This window comes from Sciurus carolinensis, chromosome 10 (assembly GCF_902686445.1).
Source record: "Sciurus carolinensis chromosome 10, mSciCar1.2, whole genome shotgun sequence".
Lineage (NCBI taxonomy): Eukaryota > Metazoa > Chordata > Mammalia > Rodentia > Sciuridae > Sciurus > Sciurus carolinensis.
In genome coordinates this window covers 108640655-108659034 of record NC_062222.1, presented here as the reverse complement: position 1 = coordinate 108659034, position 18380 = coordinate 108640655, and the positions used below count along the sequence as shown (strand labels likewise).

Below are 18380 nucleotides of genomic sequence, written 5' to 3'. Positions count from 1 at the left end.
TCTCACTGCTTTTGACTAATTGCACAGCATCCAGTTTACTAGATTACCGTCAATATACTTTCTGTTGGTGACAAATTAAGAGCTCTTTTCTGGGGATTGAACCCAGAGGTGCTTAACCACCGAGCCACATCTCTCAGCCCTTTTTCTTTTTCATTTTGAGATAGGGTCTCACTGAATTGCCAAGGCTGGCTTTGAACTTGTGATCCTCCTGCCTCACCCACCCCAGTTGCTGGGATTAGAGATGTTTACCACCACACCTGGCAAACTGGAGCTCTTAAGAATCAAGGTGTCAAGGTTAAGGGTTGTGGCTCAGTGTTAGAGCACTGGCCTAGCATGTGTGAGACTCTTGGTTGGATCCTCAGCACCTCAAAACAAAAAGGAATTAAGGTGTCTGATGCTAAGAGAATTTTAAACTTTCTATATAGAACACACCCACTGAATGCTTGAGGGACTTTACTGACTATGCATAGATATTCTTTTTCAGCATGTTGGAGACAAAATTTTATACTTCCTAAAGGGTTATGAAGAGGCAAAAGGAAGAAAGAATAGGACTTTTCTGCACTTTTCAAGATACTGTTTTGTGTCATTGGTATCCATTGTTCCCTAACCATCTAATACCTAAATGTGTGTATGTATATGCATACTGAAAAGAATTACCCATCTTTCACTCAGTAACAGCCAACTCTGGATTATCTATGAGAACATTAGTGACATTTACTACATCAAATTTCATTCTTAATAATCTTCCCTTTTTTTTTGGACAATTTCATTGTTTGTTTTACATCCTATGTAGACTATAGTTTAAGACCAAGGTATAAGGCAAATGTTGCTTATTTCTGCCAACCCATGCTAGGTATGTGTAAGGAAAAAGCACTTTCTTCTAGGGCTTTGGGGATGAGTCTAAGTGTTCAGTGGGGGCAGAATGTAACTCTGCGCATAAAAAGGATGAATTTCAAAGTCCTCCTGAATCAGCATGCCTTCATTACTTTGTTTGTAAGTTTATGATTACCACAAACTAAGCACAGTCGCTATTTTATAGATAATGGAGAGTTGACTGTAATCATGTTCTTGGTTTATGACTGTAGCCCTTTCACATAAAAAAATCACAATAAAGCATAATATAAAAAGATTAAAAAGACTGCCATATGACATCTAGAAGCATTTATTTTATGCAAAAAACTTAAATATGATTATGTATACACAAAAAGTGTACACATTACCTATGCTGAACAATGCCAAGAAACATAATATATTGATGCAACATTTATCCCTAAAATAAAGATAAAAACTGAGCCCAGAACAGCAGACAAAAACACTTATTTCCCAATAGCACAATGCTGAAAACTGATAGTAATCCTAAACACCTCCCATTTTCCTTACAAAGCTGCCAAAGTCCAACTATTTTTAAAAAATTGACTTTTTTTTTTTTTTTACATCAATAATAAAAATCTGGTGACAAACATTATAAAACCAAATGCTGGACAGTCTTTACTCCTTTAAAATTCCAAATATTCCAACATAATCACAGGAGTAAAAACCATTTTAAAGTGATATGCTTTATGAAACAAACAATATGTACATTTATTGCAAATTATATTAAACTAAAATGGAGGGGAAATCAAAATATGAAGTGTTTACTACTTGCAAATCAATAATAATTTTAATTATTTTCTCACTCTGATAAAAATCAGAAAGCAACATTTATAAAATTGCCACCACATCACTTTTCATAGCAGGGAACTGAAATCTGTACATCTCATTTTTGCAGAAAAGTAGACAGGCAGAAAGAATTATACATAAAAGTTTCCAAAAGGAAAAACAAAGAAATATTTGATCTCTTTTCTTCTAAAAAAAAATTAATTCAGTAGACTTCTATTTCTTTCTTGTGTAACATGGGAATTCATGGCTCTAGAATGGATGAATTTTCAGTGTCAGTGTAAGGACATCTTGTTACTTTCTTTAAAATAAAAAATGCAGCATGGAAATTAATGGTGTATTACGCGTTTAAACTCCAGATATGCAGGAACTGGAACCAAATGTTAAGCAATTTGCTTAATTATTGACTTTTCACAGGAAAAGTCTGGGGGGGAGGGAGAACAGAGTTGCTTTTAGCCTCTCTCGAGTTTCTGCTGTACATTTCCATCATAGGACTGTGGTCATGTGAAAAGGAAGTCATAGTTTCTTTCGGTTTTCAAGGCAGAAAGTGTGTGTTCTGAAGTGAACTTCTTTTTCTGTGCAGGGACAGTCTGAATCCAAGTTTTTGAAGAAGCTGGAGCCTGCTTCTGTTTGGCCTTCATTTTCTCACTTTGTAGAAGAGTTTTCTTTTTACCTTGGGGACAGTAGAAGAATGCAGAGTTAGAAAAGATGTAGACAGATACAAACCAAACCAAATTGATTTCCTTTCTATAGTTGTTAATAAAAAACACCAATGAAAAAGTTTTTGCTTTCTAGTATCAAGTGCTGCTACCAGTCCTATTTGCTTATAATGATAAGATCTATTTAACTGAAATAATTTTTTAATCTATACTTGCAAAAATGATATGCAAGAAAAACTACTGGAAATTATGACAAAATGAAATTATAAATAGGAAAATAAGATCTGTCTTCTGGGCTAGGTAAACAAATAACATTTTAGAGTATACTAAATGCAAACAAAAACCAGGAGGAAAATATAAGTTAGTTCAATTAACAGGTTAGCTAGAATCCCATTTTCCTACAGGGAATGAGATTCTGATTCCTGGTTAAGTAAAAGTTAACCAAAGGGAAAAAGAAAAGGAGATCTTTCTTCAAATCAGTGCCTTAAAAGTAAAGATTATGAGATGAAAATGAATGCCATTATAATTTTTGAGCAAAACCAAATGCACTTTTCATTCCTAAATATTCAGTTGTTTGGGGTGACTGACACATACTAAGAATTTATTCTAAGGTAGGCAAGAATGGTGTATGTTACCTTTGTAAGTCAATCTGTCTCTCCGCTGGTCCCGCCTTTTTGGCTACATCTTGCAGTTTGGGTGCTTTGGCATTACCTGCTTCCAAACCCCCAGGGCTCTCTTGACTGACTGCAGCTCTTTTCCTTCCCTTACTTGTGGGTTTATTTATATCATCGTTTTTGGTTGCATTGCCCTGAGATTCAGACTTGGGTCGACGTCCTCTCCTGGGTTTGGAAGGGGCAGGTGGCCCTGATTCATCTACTTTCTCATCTGCTTTTTGTTGAATATTCTCTGCACCAGCTGCTGTTACTGTTCTTTTCTTTCCTCGGTCACTGCTGATATTGCCCTGGGTAGCCTGATCAGAATTTATTTCCTAAAAGAGTACAAAACAATTCTGTAAACACAAATTCCTTAAATATAAATGACTGGTAATAGAAAATAATATTTAAAAGGAGTTGGGATTCCACGGCTCCTAGTGAACTGCTTACATCTCATGTGGAAAGTAAGTTCTTTGAGGAGGAGGACTATGCCTGATACCTACTTTGGTGGTTGGCACACATTATGTTTATGTGCTCAGTAAATGTTTATAAAATGCATAGGCAGTACACAAGAAAGAACACCTATTTGGTTTTACTATAATACACTCTTTTTCAATGATGGCATGCTCTAAATTTATCACTTTTCAGAAGAGTATTTTCTTATTTTGTATCTTGTTTAACAATCTTTATAGTTCAGTGATATGAGGTTTTTTTTTAAAGTATTTTTTTAATTGTCGATGGACCTTTAATTTATGTGGTGCTGAGAATCTAACCCAGTGCCTCACTTGTACACGGCAAGTACTCTACCACTGAGCCACAGCCCCAGCACACCAATATGAAGTTCTTTAATTTCTAACTCCATTCATTCTAACTTTTGTGTTATTACAGCAAAAATCATCAACCTATTTTTTGCTATGTATTTTCTTTTCCCTCTTTTTAGTTCAGCATTACGTCATTTAAAATTGTTCAAAGTAAGAGAATCTCATTTTACCATAACATATATAATGGATTTTAGGATAAACAATGGTTTGGGCTGGGGATGTGGCTCAGTGGTAAAGCAGTTGCCTGGAATTGCGTGAGGCTCTGGGTTTGATCCCCAGCACCAAAAAATAAAAACAACAATAATAAAAAAGAAGAATGAACAATGGTTTTCAGAATGAAAGTGACATAATACCTACATAAATGATATTTAGGAACCATTTATAATTTGATTTTAAAAATTTATTTTTGTAGTTGCAGATGGACAGCATGCCTTTATTTTATTTATGCAGTGCTAAAGATCGAACCCAGTGCCTCACACGATAGGCACTGAGCTATAGCCTTAGCCCATCAGTTATAATTTGACTGATATAATTCTAATTGATTAAAGGGAAATAGGAAAACTATCATCCAAAAAAATTATACTGTATCTTTCCAATTAATTTTCATTTTCCCCAGAAAAATCATTCCAGAATGACTGGAGGAAATTATTATGCTTCATCTTAGCCAAAATGCCAAGAAGTGATGGGAAAAATATTATAAATTGTCATGTTAGAAGAAAACTTACGATTTTAACTATTTAAGTGAGAAAATCTACAAATCACTATTTATTCCAGTGTTTACACTAATGTTAAGCCTTGTAGAGAATGGATTAAGAGAACTCTAAGAGAATGTAAGGACCAGTATAAGGTGGCCCACAGGATTAGTGAAATACACAGTGCGCCCGAGAACAGATATGCAAAGTAATCTTGAAAAACAAAGATGGTTCCTAGACAAAACAATATGGCACTTTTTTTCCCCTTTTTGCAGTGCTAGGGATAGAACCCAGGACCTTGCACATGAAAGGTAAGGGCTCTACAACTGAGCCCCAGCCCCAGCTTCACAACAAAGCACTATTACTATTAAATTTGAAGTAGGAACTATTCATTTAACTGATTTTACATGTGGTGGCTGCTGTACATAGATTGGGGGACAAGATTGATATGGTTCCTGACCTCAGGTACGCAAGTGTGGCAGGTGAGTAATTTTTATTTTAAATATCACACATCAATTATTAACCAGTCCTTTTCAGCATATTATTATTTAAAAACATGAAAGCAGAACCCTAGCATATGAAAAGTGAAGAATTCTAGATAGAGGAGACAGCATAAAGTACCTGAAGAGACAAAGTTTTGTAGATTTAAGGAATTCTGACCATAAGGAGTGATGCCAGTGTGGCTTACAATAAGGTAGGAGAAGCAGGCATGGACTGCTTTATGAATGAATGCTAAGGATATGCGAAAATGTGAATTTTTTTTCCAGTGCTAAAGAAAGTAATCCATAACCCAAACTGCATTTTAATAAAACCACATTGGCTACTGTATGGTTATTGTATTGAAAGGAAGAGTACTAACTGGAAGGTAAAACTACTACAGCATTAGAACTTGAGTTCAATTTAAAAATGGGCAAAATATCAATAGGCAATTTACAGAAGGGCATTCAAATATTCAACAAACACACTGGCAGTCAGAGAAATGCAAATTAAATTAATAGTGGGGTATGAGTGTTGACACTTAGATTGAAAAAGTAAAAAGAACTTTAAAACTGTTGGTAGGTTTGTAGAGAAAAAAAGTACTCTCTAACCTGTTGACACAAATGTCAAGTGTTTCATTCTTTCAGGGAATCAACATGGAAATGTCTCAAATCTATAATATTGTTATCCTTTGACCCATGGAAATAAAAGCACCAGGAAGAATGTGTTGCATGAATATATAAAGAGTATTCGTTGAGCTGGTATGGTGTTGTGTGCTTATAATCCCAGAAATTTGGGAGGCTGAGATGAGAGGATCACAAGTTTGAAACTAGCTTTAGCAACCTACCAAAATCCTGTCTCAAAAATAAAAAATAAAAAGGAATGGGGATGTAGCTCAGTGGTAAAGTACTCCTGAGTTCAATCCCCACTATCCTCCCAAACTCCCACAAACAAAAGAAAAAGTTCACTGAGACATTTTTTGTAGTAGCAAAATAAGACAAAGTATAGGTGTATACCCAGTGTAAATGATAAAAAACTGAGGAGGAAAAAGGACATAGTACAAATTAAAATGCTTAAAAGAAAACATTAAAATCATACACTGATCACACTTACACATTTATGATGATTATGTTCATATGTAAAAAGAGCTCAAGTAAAGCCAAATGAAGAGGAAAGCAGCTGTCTCAGGTACTGAGAAAAATAACATGTGGCAGTATCACTTACCTGAATCCTGGGATATATGTGTATTGGTTCTTTTAATTACCTCCCTTATTTATCCTTCATTTTCAATTTCCCTCATAGAGTAAATAATAGGAGAGAATATACTGATTTGTAAATATACACATCCAATTCGCTGAATAATTTCCATACAAAGAAGCTAATACACTGGTTTATACATCAGTCTCTGAGAAATTGGTTAGCAAGAAATTTTAGTCCTTACATTTTGTAGAACTGGGGATCAAACCCATGTTCTCACACATGCCAGCTTCCCCACTGAGCTACATCCCCCCTATCCTTTTGCCCTTCTTAAATTTTATTTTGTGACAGGGTCTAAGTTTTCCTGGCTGGCCTCAAACTTGTGATCTTCCTGCCCCAGGCTCTCAATCTCTGGGATTACAGGCATGTGCCACAGTCCCTGGTTTGTATCACTTCTTAATATGCACTCTCAGTATATGTAATTCAATGACTGTGACATTGTGTATTTTTGTATCTGCTTATATCAAATCTACTTAATTCTTTATGAAGACCCAATAATATTCCAAAGTACTGGTTCCTGGATTCTAAGAATTTTGACAGTGAGAGGTACCCTGTTGTTACCTAAATCCAGTAATATACTGTATTTCAGATAACAGGTAGCAAAAATTTGGATAGTAAGAGATTAAAATGCACCCTTATAGAGTAATCCATTCATTCACATGAGAGATTAGATAGGAAAAGTTCAGTTATTTTGGAATAACTGTATTTTATATACCTGAGAGTAATACCTAAAACATTTGATGACTACAATAAATACACACTAGGGAATAAAAGTAAGTATGTCAAAAATATAATTCTTTGGAAAAGAAATACTTAATAGTAACTTAAGCCACTTGTACTAAGAAAAGTTATCAACCTCACTTTACAGCTGAATGAAGCTTATGGAAGTCAAGCAATCTGTCCAAGTCAAAACAGAGCCGGTAAGTTGCAGAGTCTGGATTCAAAAATTGGATCTGATGCTCCTACCATTATCTTACACTTCTTTTTCTCCTGCCAAAAAATTGTTAATAAAACTGGGTGCCATGGTTTAAAGTTCAACAATAAAGAATGTGGCTGTTAAATAAAAACTCAAGCATACTTATAAATGCTAAACTACAAAAACTTAACTTTGAGGAGTACAATATAAACAAAACAGAGTGCTGACCTCTGGCATGAATAAATGAACTTCTGAAAATAAAATCTCAAAAACTCTCACTCCTGTTCTTTCAAGGTGTGGAAGGGGTAGTGTGGCAGAAGGATACTATCATAGGTGACCACACATAAACTCCTATAAAATGAAGTAGGGAGATGTAGGCAGAATCACTTCTGGGGAGCAGAAGCACTAAGTATTACGGGGAGTGAAAAACACTTGTATAAAATGTAGTACGTACATTTAGCTATTGGCTGTTGAAATTCTGACCCCTACCACAAAATCCTAAGAACCTTCTTCATAGGAAAAATCCACTTGTTAAATGTGAACAGGGACTAGGGGTATAGTTCAGTGGTAGAGTGCTTGCCTAGTATGTGTGAGACCCTAGGTTCAATTCCCAGCTCCCCAAGATAGATAGATAGGTAGAAATATAGACAGACAAACAGACAGATAAGTTAAAAACAAAAAACAAACAAACAGAAAAACACTACCTTATTTTTTACTGGATCAATGTTTTTTACAGGTGTTACAGAAATAATTCTCACAGGGTTCTCCTCATTTTCGCTAATTCCAGTTTCTGTAGCCTCTGAACTCTGTTCCCTAGTGAAAAAAATAAATAAACCAAGGCTTCTTTATTTCACCACATATACACAAAGTCCACTCTTATACTCTACCAATAAGGAAAAGGCTTTGCCTGGTTTAGAAACCTAAACAAGTAATGAAATGATTGCAAGATTCAGATCTTCTGTAATTAGACTATAAATATCATATGACTAATTTCCATTTAATAATCTTAGGCAGAAATCACTGCCTAAAAGTACCTGACAAAGGTTAACTGTCAAGAAACAAAATAACACAATTATTCTAAATCTTATCTCTTGTGAGTAAGAAACCCTAAAACAAAAACAAAACTATAAGTCAAAGTATAAGTAGAGTAATTTCCAGTATTCTTAATGTTCTACAAGAGAGGGACTGTAAGGAGAAAAGTCCATGTAGAAGTGTCTGAATCCCTGTCTTTAAACCACAGCTGCTCCACGTTAATTCATTTTATATTTAGGAATTTTATTGCTAAAAGTGGTTTAAGCATTACTAGTTGAGTTTATCCTTAACCTTTATGGATAAGAATACAATGTTTAAAAAACTCAATGTTTAGGGTTGTAACAGCAGGGTCAAGGAGAAAATTTTATATGTAGTGATTAACAAAGTAAATATGACATATTAATTATATGGAAAATGTTATGTGAATATTACATTAATGACATTATACCGATTAGAGATAAAAATTTAAAAAGTATTCCCAGTTATTTAATAGTTATATTTTTATGGCTTATTGTTGAATTTTCTTAGGCATATAAAGCAAACACTTCCATGTAAAAGAGTTATATTACAAATACTTGTAATCTTGTGGTGTTACTGGGGATTGAATCCAGGGCCTTGCACATGCTAGGCAAGTGCTCTAACACTGAATTCCCAGTGCTTTCCTTTAACTTTTCGATGTACTTAGAATACTAAATTATTTCCAAATGTACACTCCATTCTTGATTCTACTCATTAAAAAATACTAAACATGGGCTGGGGGTGTAGCTTGCTTTGAACACACAAGGCCCTGCACGTTCCCCAGCACCACAAACCACCACAAACCCTCCCTAAACCAACAAACCATGTACAATTCATCAGAACTATTTTGTACTAAAACATTTCTAAAAGTAGAAGTCTATTTTATGACAGAGTGCTTTAGGAATAAATTAAAAGATAAACCAAGCAGTGAGTGAGAAAACAAAAACAGAGAAAAAATTTGCCTTGATCGATTTCCAGTTGAGGGATTCAGTTCTGAATTTACATTAATATTGCTTCCGGTCTCAGTGCCAGTGCTTCTAACATAGGGTTTCCTTCCTGTTGCTGATAAAGGCTTATTTACCGCACCCAGTACTCCAGTGGGCTTTGGCTGAAAAATCACACACATACACAGATTATTTTATACTGTAGTGAAAGGGATACATATAAATTCAGAAGCAGGTAAAAGATATTCTTTAGCTTAAGCCAAAGAATTATTGTTGTTACCTTGGAAGGTTAAGCCCTAAATTTATTAGAGAAATGAAAATTCTATAAAAACGTGTTTGGCTGTATTAATAAAAAAGTTATAAGCATCACCTCTACTTAACAATTAAGCAATATTTGTTATTCCTTACAGCTTAATGTTGCCTTTTTTTTTTTTTCCACAGTGCTTGAAATGGAACTCAGGAATTCATAAATGCTAGGCAAGTGCTCTATTGCTGAGCTATATGCCCAGCACTGTGTGGTTTTTTGTTTGTTTGTTTTTTTAATGTGATGAGCTCATTCCTTGTTGCCCAGGCTGTTCCTGAACTCCTGGGATCAAGCGATGCTTCCATCTCAGTCTCCCAGGTAGCTAGGATTACAGGCATGTACCGTTATACCTGGCTCTTACTGCTTAATCAAAATAAGTAGCCCATAAACATTGAAATATATAACAAAATGTTTTATAAACAAACTACTGAATATATGGAATACCTTTAGAAACTAACAAGAATTAAATTTTTAAAGTTTTTTAGGACTCATCACATTAGTTTTATGAAACATTATTTATCTCACTAGTATTCAAAATTCTCTTTTTTCCCCCCAAACTCGGGATTAAACCCACGGCAATTTACCACTGAACTTTAACTTATACATGTAAGCTTAATATCCTATTTCTCAATAAAATCTGCATTTTAGATTACAAATAAATTAATCTGAAGCTTATCATCACTGAGAACACATGGTGGCAATTCAGGAGAGTAATTCATGGCAGAAGAAATTCTGACCATCAGATGCTACAAACCCATAAGATACCTAAGGAACTATAAAATACAGAGGACATGCAGCAGAATACACACACACACACACAGAGTATATTTATATGAATATATATATTTAATACCTTTCCTGTTAACAGAAGTACTCTTGTCTCTTCTGAAATATAACTCTTGTCATTACAGAAGTCCTATAAAAAAAAAAAGAAAACCAAAAGCCTATTAAATTGAACATGTCTTTTTATTATCCAAACAAAACTTTTCAGACATTATACACTGCAATAACAATTATATTTATGTTTATCTATCTCAATTCATGACCTAGACATTGTCACCTTAATTAAACATATTTTGTTTCTTAAAACCATTAAACAAACATCAAAATATCACATAGAAGCATGGAATAAATAAGACATTTAAAAAAAGTTTTTAAATTTCAAAATACCTAGGAACACTCAAAGAGCATGGGTTATCTAGAAGATTCACTGATGTGGAAATAATTTCCTAGTAGCAGAATAAATGTATTATGTGTAATCAATTAAAAGTAGAATTTATTGAATGCTTACTGTGATAAACTCTTCAAATAGAAAATACTATCAACTCTTCATATATATTATTTATACCCACATTATAGACATGAAAGAATTAAGCCTCAGAGGAGTTAAAACTTATCCCTCAGGTCAGAAATGATTGATGAGAATCCAGGTCTATCAACTGCCAAGACCAATTTCATCAACTCTAGTATTTTATTTCATATGTGGATATATTTATATTGACAGTATATCAAATATTTTATTGTCTAAAAACATTAATAGCATTTAAATAAAATTAGATCAAAATAATTTAAAAAATCTGAACACTGTTTTTCCAACTATAAATATCCAGAAGGGTCATAAGAACAATAAAAAACTTGATTGTACTCCTACTTAGGTGTACTCCTACTTTAGGGGTGTAAAGAAAATATCCCATTCTTCAATAAACATAGAGGTTTTTTTTTTTTTTTTTTAACTTTGTACTCAAGATTATCTAATATTTGCCACTAAGGTTGATGTAATTTATATTTAAATCATTTTAGTATGATAGAAAAATGAGGCAAATAAAAAATTACCTTTTCAGGTTGTGTAAAAAATTTCATTGGGAGGACTGGGTCCTTTGGTGAATCTGCATTGCACAAAGCACTTTTACTATTTATAACACACAGAGCCACATCACACACTGTATAAAGTTTCTAGGGAAGAAAATAATGAAAGATTTTTACATAATTTTCATGATTACATAATAATTAAAAGTACCATTTCCACAAAATACATAAGAGTTGTAAAGAGAATATGTGGGTTTTTTTTTTTTTTGTGTGGTGCTGGGGATTGAACCCAGGGCCTTGTGCTTGCAAGGCAAGCACTCTACCAACTGAGCTATATCCCCAGCCCAGAATATATGGTTATTTATTCCTTGAATATTTCCTGTTTCTGTTCAGCATAGCTTCCTCCTGATAAAGAAAACAAAAAACAAAAACAAAAACACCCATACCTTAATTTAACATGAATGCCAAGTATGAAGTAGAAAAGACAAGTCAGATCAAAGAAAGCATATAACAGCATATCCATTTGTCTGTAACTCTTGGTAGAAGAACATAAGACAGTACAGTTATAAATTTTGGATCCCTTCTACCGGCAATGGTGCTGCGGATCCAACTTAAAGCTGAGTATGCGAGGCAAAGGCTCTATCATTGAGCTACATTCTCAGTCCAAATTTTATTAATTTGTATCCTTTTGTTTTGAAGATGTTTTTATGCATTTTTTGAGTACTAAAAATCCCAAAATAGGGCTGGGGCTATAGCTCAGTGGTAGAGTGCTTGGCTGGCATGCACAAGGCATTTGGTTCAATCCCCAGCACTGTGAAAAAACACAAAAAGCCAAAAAAAATCAACCAACCAATCAACCAAACAGAAACCCTCAAAAACCCCAAATAACAAAACTGAATTGTGATAAAATCAATAAAAACTGATCCTGAATATATTTTAACGAATATTCAGCAATTAAAATTATGTAATGATCAGGAAAAGGGAGTGAGTTGATATATTTTTCTCTGACATCTTAATATCCTCTGGCCTAATATTCATCTTACTTCATTTGTCTTGGATTCATCTGGAGACTGGGCATCCCTGGTTAGCTTGATGTTCTCTGCCATCTTCTTCATAAAGGCATGGCTATTATTTTCATTCTTTGTCATTAAAACTTCAAGCATGAACCACAGGCACCTAAATGGTAAAAATATCAAGGAGACAAAATGTAGATGCTTTTGTTTAATGAAATAAATATCTTATTGGGAAGGTCTGTTGTCAGAATGTAATCAAATTAAAAAAACAAAAAACAAAAAACAAAAAAGAAAACTCTACTAATAGTAGTATATTAGCCTGTTATATTCAAGTAGAAAATAAACCACAAAATAATATATTAAAAATGAAAACATAATATGAGAAATTCTGACAGCTGCATGAGGCACATAAAACTATTCAGTAAACATTTAGATCATCTGACATATCTAACACCGAAAATGATGTGCAAACCAGGACCTGGCAGAGTTTTGGCATACTGACTAAGCTATGTAGGTCTATAATTGGTATCTAATTCTGCTGAGATGCAAGTCTGAATTGTAGGTAGTAGGAGGCTGGTGTGTGTGATCATAAGCCACTCAGCTAAACCGTTACCTCTTAAACCTAAACAGTTACATCTTAAACCATTTTTGTTGTTTTGAACTTGTTACTATACACTCATAATGCATAAAGCATATGAACACAACATAGTAAAAGTGAACCCTAAATCAGGGAACTTAAATTGACCAATCTGGGAGCAGAGCTTGTATTTTATTTTATTTATGTATTTATGTATTTACTTATTTATTTATTCATTTTTTTAAATTTTTTTATTGTAAACAAATGGGATACATGTTGTTTCTCTGTTTGTACATGGTATTTATTTATTTATGTATTTAACTTTTTTTTTTTTTTTGGGTACTGGGGATTAAACCCAGAGGCACCTAACCACTGAGTCACATCTCCAGTCTTTTGGTTTTATTTAGAGATAGAGTCTCGCTGAGTTGATGAAGCTGGCTCTGAATTTGTGATCGTCCTGCCTCAGCCTTCAGAGTCGCTGAGATTATAGGCATGCACCACTGAGCCTGGCCAGAACTTGTTTCTAATAAATTACTGGCAAGAGCTGGGTGCAGTGGTGCATACCTGTAATCCCTGCAACTTGGAAGCCTGGGGCAGGACTGCAAATTTGATAATTTTGGTAACTTATGGAGAATCTGTTTCAAAATAAAAAATAAAAAGGACTGGGAATATAGGTGGAGTGCCCCTGGCTTCAGTCCCCTTCAATTTTTTTTTTTTTAAAGTTGCCAGGATGATTTATAGGTAGGACTACTGCTTTCCTCCATCAATAGGAGAAAGATTTGATGATATTCTATGTGAACTTTGCATATATTCCATGTAAATATTTTAAGAGATTAGCTTAATGGTTTAAATGAATGTTGGTATCTTTCATAATACTTATTAACTCTGGCAAATAGGTTAACTCTAGTTAGATCTAGATGGCTGCTTCAATTCTGGAAAACTCAAAGGAGAATAGGAAAGACAATGTAAGAAGAATAACAATCAGCTAATATTTAATAAGTTCTTACTATCTGTTGGACATCAAGTTAAGCACTTTATAATTCCCTCATTTGGTTCTCAAATGAATATGCAAAAGAATATGTAAAAAATCCATTTTATAGATAAAGAACCTCTCAAAGGTTTTTCTGGGTGTAATGTTCCTTAACATCACAGAGATTAAAAGGAGAAAAAAAGAGTGGGGGAGAGCAAACTAAGACTAAAACCAGGTCTAATTTTATGCTTTTAACAAAAATGTAACATAACTATAACAAGTCATCTGAGCAACTATGTGCTGGACAAAGAAGAGTAACACAGAACTCACGCATTCTGTAAAGTCTAAGGAATTCTATTTGTTTATGTGAACACTGAAATCATCAATTCTTTGGTTCAGAATCCTGAGTTTCTATTAATTTGAAGACTCTCTGATCCCTTTAGACCAAACTATTATATTAGAATTACTCTCAGTTTTAGGAGACAATGTGAGGAAGCATTATTATACCAAAATACCAGACTCACTTCTTTGAATAGTTTTTTTTTTTTTTTTTTTTTGTGGTGCTGGGGATTGAACCCAGGGCCTTGTGCTTGCGAGGCAAGCACTCTACCAACTGGGCTATATCCCCAGCCCTCTTTGAATAGTTTTAACAAAAAACCTTGCAGTAAGGTTTTAAATATAAATATATACGTAAAACATAAATGTGTACTATCAAAACACAGAATTTACTCACTGAATCAACTGGAAAGAAGTATGTTAATGCAGGATAAAAAAACAATACATTAAATGTAATTGCTAACCTTAACCCATCCTCTGGATTCCTGTAATGCTGTGCTTCTTTCCTTATCCCACAAAACTAATTTCCTCTCCTTTCCAAGTTTTTTCATTGAGCTTTATGAAATGTACTTTCCATAGAAAACAAATTTCAATGAATGTTCACTTCAGCATTTTGTCACAGCTGAAACCAAGCTCCTCTTCAGCTGCTCCCACCAATGCTTGTTCTGCAATTCCCTGAAGTTACATCCACTTATTCTGCTAGATGTTGCATACTTTGGGTTGGAGGGTGGGTTCAGCTTCTCTTTTCCCAAGTGCTGATTCCAGATATTCTGTTTGTGTTACATTTTCCTAAGAAGTTTGTGCCATTTGGCTACATCTCCTCTCCTTTCCTTCTCAATGTCATCTATGATTCTTGCATTTATATAGTTTCTGGATTAGCGTTTTCCTAAGCTCCATTTTTAGGTCCTGCCATTTTTCTGGGTTACCTATCCAACACTTTATTTTTCTAATTCCTTAAATGAATTATTTCTGATATATTTCATCTTTGCTTAAAGCACTTATTCCTCAGACATTGCTAGATCTTGCCAATCTTTAGAACTAGTCTACCAGTGAAGTCATAGATCCCAATATTCCACTTTCTGGATACCTCCTTTTCAGTTTTCCTTCAGATAACTCTACTACTAAAACCATGGTCTTCGACCTCATGGGAACCTCCAAGCTCTTGGCCTTGCTAATTTCCCAACTCTAATTTTTCTGGCTCTCTATTCCTGCATCTTCTCTTCATTATTTCCTTTCTGGTTTATATTACATGAGTCAACATTATAACCACTCTTCAAAACAGTCTTAACTTCCTTACAATTTTCCTATTGGCATACTTTCCTTAAAATTCAAAACCTGAAACAATTCAAGTGTTTGGTTTCTTGGTATCTACATCCAGAATGTTTAACTACTAGAGAAAAATTATGCATCTGAGAAGTCTAATTATAAATTCAAGATTTTTAAATCTTTGTACTTGATGCTAACCAGCTACTCTTTATGTTGCTAATTACAATTTTTATCTTCCTTTCTCCCTTTCTCCTTCCCTTCCTTCCTTGGTACTGGGGACTGAACCCAGGAACCCTCGACCACTGGGCTATATCTGAAGCTCTTTTATTATTATTAATAAAAAAAAATTCAAGCAGTGTCTCCCTAAATTGCCAAAGTTTGCCCTGAACTTGGTAACCCTCCTGTCTCAACCTCCCAAGTCACTGGGATTACAGGTGTGCACCACTGCCCCTGTCTACAGCAGCTATTTTCTTTTTCCTACTCATATTTATGATTCTACCACCTTCACCTACCAGCAAAGATCTTGTTCCTTTGTCATACAGAAATAAAAGCCATTAGATGAAACTTTCTCAACTTTTTAACACCAGTCTTGGAAATTATTTTTATTCTCCTTCCTTCCCTTTATCTATCCTTAGGATCCCATCCACTCTTCCTTTTGGACACCCCACCTCAATTTATTACCACCATTTTTTTCGTTCCCTGCAATCATATCCCACTTCCCTGTCTCCTTTCTAGAAAACTTCTGTTGGTTTCTTCCCTCCCTATTCATAGCTAATTTCCTTAAAGATCTGTCTACCCTATTTCTAGCTCTCATCATTTGGCAGTTTGATTTTCACCTGGACTATTCCATTGCAGGGGATCAACAATGCTTTTATAAATCCCTTCGTATGTTTGAGTTCTAATTACTTTGGTGGTTCAGTTTCTACTTTATCCCTTCAGTTATTTATTTATTTATTTTTTTGCAATGCGGGGACTGAACCCAGGGCCTTGTGCATGCTAGGCAAGTCTCCACCACTAAACTGTACCTTCATGCTATAGGTCTTTTAAAAAATTTGTTAAACTGGGCATGGTGGCACACACCTGTAATCCTAGGGACGTTGGAGACTGAGGCAGGAAGATCACAAGTTGGAGGCCAGTCCCACCAATTTAGCAAGGTCCTAGGCAACTTAGTGAGACCCTGTCTCAAAATAAAATATAAAAAGGGCTGGGGCTGTGTCTCAGTGGTTAAGTTCCCCTGGGTTCTCTGGTTCAAAAAGGATTAAAAAGTATAGAAAGAGGGTTGGGGTTGTGGCTCAGTGGAGGAGTGCTTGCCTAGAACATGCGAGACACTGGGTTCGATCCGCAGCACCACATAAAAGATAAATAAAATATTAAAAGTGTAGAAAGATACAAATTTTAATAACAACAATGGGCTTTGGGGAGGTATGATTATAAATGTTTTCTTTTTAACATTTTCATATTGAATATCACTATAATAAAGGACAAATATTAAATGCTAAAGGCTAATTTAAGTATGATATTTTTTCCCATACAAATATGTTGTTACTGATCAGAAAAAAATGGGGGAGTCAAAAGATTTAGGAGTCAGTCACAAAGATAAAATAAGAAAAAAAAATCAGAGTCAACTATTTAGAATTCTGGGTCGTGATTAGACACAGAAGTCAGAAAGGTACACGAGGAGGAGAGTGGGGACTGAAAGTACAAGCAATGAAGGAAATCTCTCAGATTACTGGCTGACCACAGAGACAACAGACCACACAAATCAAGGAATATGAACAAGAGCTTTCAGTGAATTACCTGTGTACCTTAATGATCTAGAAAAAGAACAAAAAAGAAAAATTAAAAAAAATCATACTTAAAAATAACCTTTAAGGTTTAAAATAAAAAAAATAAAAAGTTGGTTCTTTGAAAGTCAAGTTGGTTCTTAACAAACCTTTAGCTAGACTGATTAAGAAAAAAGGACTAGGGGGCTGGGGAGATAGCTCAGTCGGTAGAATGCTTGCCTTGCAAGCACAAGGTCCTGGGTTTGATCGCCAGCCCCACAAAAAAAAAAAAAAAAAAAAAAAAAAAAAGACAAGAAAAGACACCCTAAAGTAAGCAAAATGAGATAAAAATACATATAATAAGAAAAAAGGACTAAAATCAGAAAGTGGAGACACAGTTACCAATGAAAGAGAAATAATGAAGCTTGTAAGACTGTATGAACAACTGTGCCATAAACTGGATAACCTAGATGAAACAAATTCCCAGAACAAAAATTTCCAAACGCTAAAAAACAGTAAGTACATTGATGTTAAAAACCTCAAAAAACATTGTCAAACTGAATTCAGCAATATAATAAAAGGATCATACGCCATGACTAAGCAGGATTTATTAACATATAAAAACTGATAAATGAAAGGCAACATATAAAAAACCCACAGCTAAGCTAGGAGCAGGGGCACACACTTGTCATCCTGGTGAGGATGAGGCAGGAGGAATGAGCAAGTTCAAGGCTATTCTCAAAACTTAGCAAGACCCTGTCTCAAAATAAAAAAAAAAAATTATTAATCCACATACAAAAAACAAAAAACCCCACAGCTGGTACCCTTCTGACTGTGTTGCTGTAGATCCACAGAAGGGACCCACCCCCTCCACCTCACCTCACCCCCTGCCAGGTCAGAGAGTTTTAGATATTTCCCAGGACAGAGAGCAACCCCTAGCCACTTAGGTGGCCTCAGGGTGGGATCAGGTCTGTGAGAACAGAGGATGAGGAACAGGGAAGCTTTTTGGCTCCCTCTCTCTATAGCTCTGCCAGTGAATGACTACTAGGACATTAAAATTACATACGGGACTCAAGTTCTACTTCTATTGGATGTATAGTTCATGAAGTCTGGGAGATGACATGTTTAACCAGTATCCTGAATGATTCTGATGCAGTAAAGACGAACTACTTGGTCTCCTTGTAAGCGTTCATGAAGGGTTAAAAAAATATAAAGAAGTG

General features: G+C 34.7%; 1 protein-coding gene across 3 annotated transcripts in view; it reads right to left on the bottom strand.

Annotated features, from left to right (window-relative positions):
* Positions 1 to 1368: 1368 nt before the first annotated feature.
* Positions 1369 to 18380, bottom strand: part of Pds5a (PDS5 cohesin associated factor A) — a 144780-nt gene continuing 127768 nt past the window's right edge. For all 3 annotated transcript variants that reach the window (XM_047565791.1, XM_047565792.1, XM_047565793.1), the window contains exons 27-33: positions 12279 to 12411; positions 11263 to 11382; positions 10283 to 10345; positions 9144 to 9289; positions 7836 to 7944; positions 2951 to 3303; positions 1369 to 2329 (exon numbers count right to left, since the gene is read on the bottom strand). In XM_047565791.1, coding sequence (XP_047421747.1) covers positions 2326 to 2329; positions 2951 to 3303; positions 7836 to 7944; positions 9144 to 9289; positions 10283 to 10345; positions 11263 to 11382; positions 12279 to 12411 — 928 coding nt within the window. In that variant the 3' untranslated portion in view covers positions 1369 to 2325. The remainder of the gene's footprint in view (positions 2330 to 2950; positions 3304 to 7835; positions 7945 to 9143; positions 9290 to 10282; positions 10346 to 11262; positions 11383 to 12278; positions 12412 to 18380) is intronic.